At 42.7% G+C, this 6,018-nt stretch overlaps 3 protein-coding genes across 5 annotated transcripts in view; all 3 read left to right on the forward strand.

Annotated features, from left to right (window-relative positions):
* The window catches only part of S100A10 (S100 calcium binding protein A10), a 462,639-nt gene that overhangs the window by 252,560 nt on the left and 204,061 nt on the right, over positions 1 to 6,018 (forward strand). The gene's annotated exons all lie outside the window — the stretch shown is intronic.
* Positions 1 to 6,018, forward strand: part of S100A11 (S100 calcium binding protein A11) — a 399,965-nt gene that overhangs the window by 252,560 nt on the left and 141,387 nt on the right. The gene's annotated exons all lie outside the window — the stretch shown is intronic.
* The window catches only part of RPTN (repetin), a 3,889-nt gene continuing 2,372 nt past the window's right edge, over positions 4,502 to 6,018 (forward strand). The window contains exons 1-2 of the mRNA XM_069089974.1: positions 4,502 to 4,639; positions 5,625 to 6,018. The exon at positions 5,625 to 6,018 is cut by the window's right edge and continues 1,750 nt beyond it. Of these exons, the coding sequence (XP_068946075.1) occupies positions 4,502 to 4,639; positions 5,625 to 6,018 (532 nt within the window). The remainder of the gene's footprint in view (positions 4,640 to 5,624) is intronic.

Genomic DNA, 6,018 nt, shown 5'->3' on the forward strand with positions numbered 1-6,018 from the left:
TGTCTCTCTGTTTCTGCCTCTCTGTCTCTCTCCTTCCCTCCATCCTCTCATGCAGGTATGCCAGTTTTCACTCAGCATTCCCCCAGCCAGTGAGGAGTCATGTCTCTCTCCACATACACAGAGAAGGTCACAAAGTTATCTTTTGGTGAAGGGGGACCGCCTCAGACTTATACAGAAGCAGACATATAAGCAAGTATTTTGGGGGGCCCCCATATGCACCCACTGGCATCTGGGTGGGGGTTCAAGAAGACAGGAGCTCTGGGTTTCTGGCAGCTTCCATGGCTCTTAGACAACAGAAATAGCAGTAGTGTCTTGCATTTCTGACTTTAAGGTTGAGACTCAATTTCTCAGGAGTATCAATGGGAGACTGCTTAAAAGTTGTCCATCAATATCACTTCAATATTGGTCCATGCCCCCAATTTAACTCTATTCATAGTATTGCTTTAGTCATGCCACTAATGGCTTGTAGTGGGGAGAAACCTGAATTAAAATTTCCCTCTAACACTAACTGTCATTTCTCAGAAGGTCCCAGGCCAGCCTGCCTTTGCGCCCCTCCTGGCCCTGTGCTCTCTTCTCCCTGGACTCCAAGGATTCCCTCATTCCCCCCTTCCAACTCCTTTGCTTTTAATTTTCCTTTAGTATGCTGTCTTCAGCCATTAGAATGTAAGCTCCTTGAGGTCAGGAACTCCTTTTTCCTTGTATTTGTACACCTAACACCTAGCACAGTGCCTGGCACATAGTAAGCATTCAATACGTTTGTTTCCTTGCTTTTTCCTTTATTTGACCTTATAAAACCTCATTTTCCTCACCTGTAAAATGAGGATAATAACACCTACAGTACTTACCTGGGAGGTGATGTAGTACACAGAGTACCAGGCCAGAAGTCAGGAAGACTCATTTTCTTGAGCTCAAATCTGGCCTCTGACCCTTGATAAGTTGCTTCACCTTGTTTGCCTCTGTTTCCTTATCTGTAAAAAGACCTGGAGAAGAAAATGGCAAGCTACTCCAGTTCCTCTGCCAAGAAAACCCCAAACGGGGTCATGAAGAGTCAGACATGACCGAAATGACTAAATGATAAGAACAATAGTACTTACCTACCACGATTGTTGTGAAAAGCAAATGAAAACCTAGAGGTGCTATAATAAAGTAATAATTCAAGAAAGGCCGGAATGTTAGTGACAGAATCATTGCTATTATTATTATCACTATTAATAATAGCTAGTTTTATATAACACTTGCTACATTCTAGACAGTGTGCTGAATGCTTTACACATTTATCTCACTTTATCCTCACAACAACCTGGCAGAATAGGAGCTATTATTATCCCCATTTACGGTTGAGGAAATTGAGGCAAATAAAGGTCAAGTAACTCACTCGAGATCACATAGCTAGTAAGTATCTGAGGGAAAATTTGAGCCTTCTTGACCCTAGGCCTAGCACTCTACCTACTGCCATTTTCCTTAATGACCATGATCAGCCACTAGCAAAAGCTGAAACACTTGTCTGAGGCAATCTTCTTCTGACTTGATGGATAATGTCAATGAAGCCCATTCCATTGAAATTTTACAATGTGCCCATTATCAGTTTTTGTTCGTTTTGTCCATGGTCCTGGTCAACGGGATGTGCTAGGCAGCAGGATGGTACAGTAGATAGAACATCATATCTGGAGTCAGGAAGATCTGAAGTCAAATGCTGTGTGACCCTGGGCAAGCCACTTAACCCTGTTTGCCTCTATTTCCTTATCTGTAAAATGAACTGGAGAAGGAAATGGCAAACCACTCCAGTATCTTTGGCAAGAAAACTCCTAAAGGGCTGACAAAGAGTCAGACATGACTGAAAATGACTGAACAAACAACTAAGTATGACCTTAAAGGTAAATCATTGCATTCAAAGGTGCCTGGACTTTTTCATGAACCACCACATAACTCTCCTAATTAGATGGGGCTGGGACTTCAGGATTGTCACCCATTCTAATGACAAACAGGTTCATGAGCAAGTGAGAAGGCAAACAAATCCCATTTTTTGCCAAGTGAGGTGGAACTGGGCTGGGTTGGGAGTGAATCAGGCTCCATCAACAGGTGGGTGTCTCCTTTTTGGGATGCTCTGGTAGGACAATTAAAACCCCTATAAATAGGCCAGAATCCCAGCTCCCCAGTGTCCTCCACCAGCCTATACACCTTCTACTTGCTCCCAGTGAAACAGGTAAGCAAGGCAAAAGATGCCACCTGCCATGCTTCAAACTGCTTCCCATGATCCTTTGCACTGAGTCTTGTGTCTGAGGATGCTCCCCATGGGTGAGCAGTCTTAGATAACCTACGGCTTCCTTTTCATTGTGGCAGTAGTTGCTTTCTTTTCTCAGAGATTGTAGCAGACGTCACCAGTTTCTACAGAGATTACAGAGTAATCTTGTCTTGGTGTAAGTGATTGGTTTGAGGCATTCTGGAAGACTTGGTCCTACTGATAGATGAGCCAGAATCCCAGAGTCAGAGAACAGTTTTGCTGTGCCGAGGTTAGAAAGGGATACACCCAGGCTGAGGGCACTAACCGGGACCGAGCCCTTGCTTGGAATGTGGAGCCCCAGGAAATGTTGATCCCTGTTGCTGTAAATATAGAAAAAAGAACCTCAATTCATTCCAGGTCTCTGGTGATTTGCTGCTGCTCTTAGCAAATGATTACTCAGGCTGTTTGGAGATCCAGTCTATTCTTCAGTAGTAACTCTGAAGTTATTTAAGTCACACAGGCCTTCACTGGTTAGGAGAAAACGTCATTTAAGTCTGGATTCTAAGAAGTCCCAACAGCCTAACTTTATTTCTATGTATTTGAATATTCCTTCTTTTTTATAGAACCGAATTTATCTGTTTCTATTTTGGTATTTTTCTTTAGTGATGGAATTTGTTGCTATTATTGTTGGTGATAATTATAATCAATTAGCAAACTTTTGTTACGTGTCTAATATGTGCCAAATGGAACAGCTAGGTGGCACAGTGGATAAAGTTCTGTGCCTGGAGTCAGGAAGACTCATCTTCCTGAGTTCAAATGTGGCCTCAGACACTTGGGGCAAGCCACTTCACCCTGTTTGCTTCAGTTTCCTCATCTTTAAATTGAACTGGAGAAGGAAATGGCAAACCACTCCAGTATCTTTGCTAAGAAAACCCCAAATGGGGTGAAGAAAAGTTAGACATGACTGCAAAACAACTGAGTTGAATAACAAATATGCCAAGCACTGTGTGGGGTATCAGAGATGCTCAGGGAACTGACATTCTATTGAGAATAACACATACAAACTATACAGTTGATGAAACCGAGGCAAACAGTGGTTAAGAGACTTGCCCTGGGTCACACAAACTATATTTACAATAAAATACAAAGTAATTTGCAAGATAATTCACAAAGTAAATCATAAAGCTACAAATTCCCAAAGTAATTTAAATCAAAAGTAATAAATAAGGCAATTTTAGAGGAAAGTGCAAGCAGTTGGAGGAAAGCAAAAAAGGCCCCTTTTAGGAAGTGGCAAAGCTGAACTTTGAATGAAGCTAGGGATTTTAAGAGATGGAGGTGAGGAGGGAGAGCATCCCAGGCTTGAAGGGAAGCCCGTACAAAGGCATGGAGGCTGGATGTGGGTAGTTGAGTGTAAGAAACATGAAAATGGGTAGTTTGGCTGCATCGCAAAGTGCAGGAAGGGGAGTAATATGTAATAAAACTGAAAAAGTAAGTTAGATCCATACTTAATTATAGCTTTCTTCAGAGGGGAAGGAGGGGAAAAAATAAAGTAGAAAATGCACAGAAGAAAACAAAAGAAAACCCACAAGGAAGCAAAGAAAAGCTGGGCAGTTTTTTTGGGGGGGGGTTGGTTTTTTTTAAAGCAATTGGTGTTAAGTAACTTGCTCAAGGTTACACAGCCAGGTATTTCTGGGTGGGTACTAAGTGTCTGAGCCCAGATTTGATCCCCAGGTCATCCTGACACTGGAGCCGGTACTCTTACTGGCTGTGCTACCTGGCTGCCCCTGAGCTGGGCAGTTTTGAAAACAATGTGTACTATTTATTATATAGGTTTTCTCAAAATGGAAATTTGTTGTCTTACAATGAGTCCTCTCTTATGATCTGCTGTGTACGTGGCAATGTGTTTTTGTTCTTTTCTTGTTTTGTATTTAAAAGAAAAAAAATATAAAAAAGAAAAAAGTAAGTTAAAACCAGGTTGTGAAAGGATTTAAATGCCAAAGGAATTTCTGTTTGATGCCAGAGTGACAGCAGCAGCAATAGCAAGAGTATTAACTTCCATTTCCAGAGGTTTGCATTTGGAAAGCTGCTAATGCTGTTTCTCACTTAATAAGCTCTCCGGGGCCTCCGTATGAATGTCTTTGAATAATCGCTATCTCACATATCTGGCTTTCCCCTTCTCTGGTAGGGGAAAAGAGTTTCACACTAGAAACCCCTTCTGGGTCCGTCTGAATCACCCACTCCTTCTGATGTCTGCTTCCAGGTTCATCTGAACTGGCAAAAATGTCTCAGCTCCTGAACAGCATCTTTACCGTGATTAAAGTGTTCCATGAATATGCCAGCGTAAATGATGACTGCACATCCCTGTGCAAGAAGGAACTCAAGCAGCTTCTCCTGGAGGAGTTCAAGGAGATCCTTCGGGTAAGATGGCACTCCCAGGAGGCCCTGGGCCTTGGCAGGAGACAAAATGCAAAGAGGCTTTGCAGTTAAGTGTGGCCTGATCCCAAAGCATTTGCCCAGGTCTTTGCCAGTAAGGCCATCCCTCTGCAGTCCACAAGAGAATCAGATTTCCAGTTAAGAGGGCCTTTGTTCTTACAAAGTGAAATAGACTTAACAGAATCCCACTGAATCTCAGATTTAGACCTGGAAGGGGCCTTGGAGGTCATCTGGTCCAACAGATGAAGACACTGAGCAGATTGCAAGTTGTTATCTATATAAGGAATAGAAGCAGGATTGGAACTCAGGTCCTCAGACTCCAAATGCAGCATTCTTTCCACACTGTGCCAGGAGGCCCCTTCTTGCTCTTTGTCTCTTATTGGTGTCCTAAGATTACTTTCTCAAGGAGACAGGATACAGTGGAAAGAACACCAACTGTAAAGTCAGTTCAAATATCTCACCTCTGAACTTATTATCTGTATGAAATTTGTTTAACTTCCTTGGACCTCAGCCTTTTCAGCTGTAAAATGGACTATTTGGCTCCTGGGTCCCTTCCACCTCCAGATCTATTATTCAATGCCAATTTACTCTAATTATGAAATGAGGGTGCTTTTAAATGCACCTATCCACCATCTGTGCAAAGTGCACAGAGCACCGGGCCTGGGTTCTTGTAGACCTGAGTTCAAATCCACCTTCAGATTTTATTAGTTGTGTGACCTTGGGAGGCATAAATGTCTATTTGCCTCAGTTTCATCAACTGGAAAGTGGGGGTAATAACAGCACCTGCTCTTATTCATGAGATAATATTTGTACAAAAAGCCCTTCACCTCATGCCCAGCATATAGAAGATGCTGTATAAAGGCTTATTCCCATCCTTTCCCTAGAAGACTGAACCAAGCCACAAGATTTCCAGGCTGAGGGAGTAAAGAGCAAATGATTAAAATGTGATCTTTGTTTTATTTTCTCACAGAGGCCACATGACCCTGACACAGTTGACACCATCTTGCTCCTCTTAGATCGGGACCGTGATGAACACGTAGACTTTAATGAATTTCTTTTGTTGGTGTTTAAACTGGCTCAATCCTGTTATCAAATTCAGAGTAAAAAGTTATGTAAAGACAGAGATGGGGCCCACCAACAACAAGGAAGAGAGAAAACCCAGGACCATCGTCTTCCAGAGCAGGGTATAGGCAAGCAACAAAAACAGAGGCAGAGGGGACAAAGGCAAGATTCCCATGACGATCAGTATGAGGGACGAGATGAGGATTCCCGCTATGGTCAGTATGAGGGACGAGATGAGGATTCCCGCTATGGTCAGTATGAGGGACGAGATGAGGATTCCCGCTATGGTCAGTATGAGGGAC

The sequence above is a fragment of the Petaurus breviceps genome, unplaced genomic scaffold, assembly GCF_028583685.1.
Source record: "Petaurus breviceps papuanus isolate PSGF00001 unplaced genomic scaffold, PetGlider_PUasm1.0 186, whole genome shotgun sequence".
In the NCBI taxonomy this organism is placed as follows: domain Eukaryota; kingdom Metazoa; phylum Chordata; class Mammalia; order Diprotodontia; family Petauridae; genus Petaurus; species Petaurus breviceps.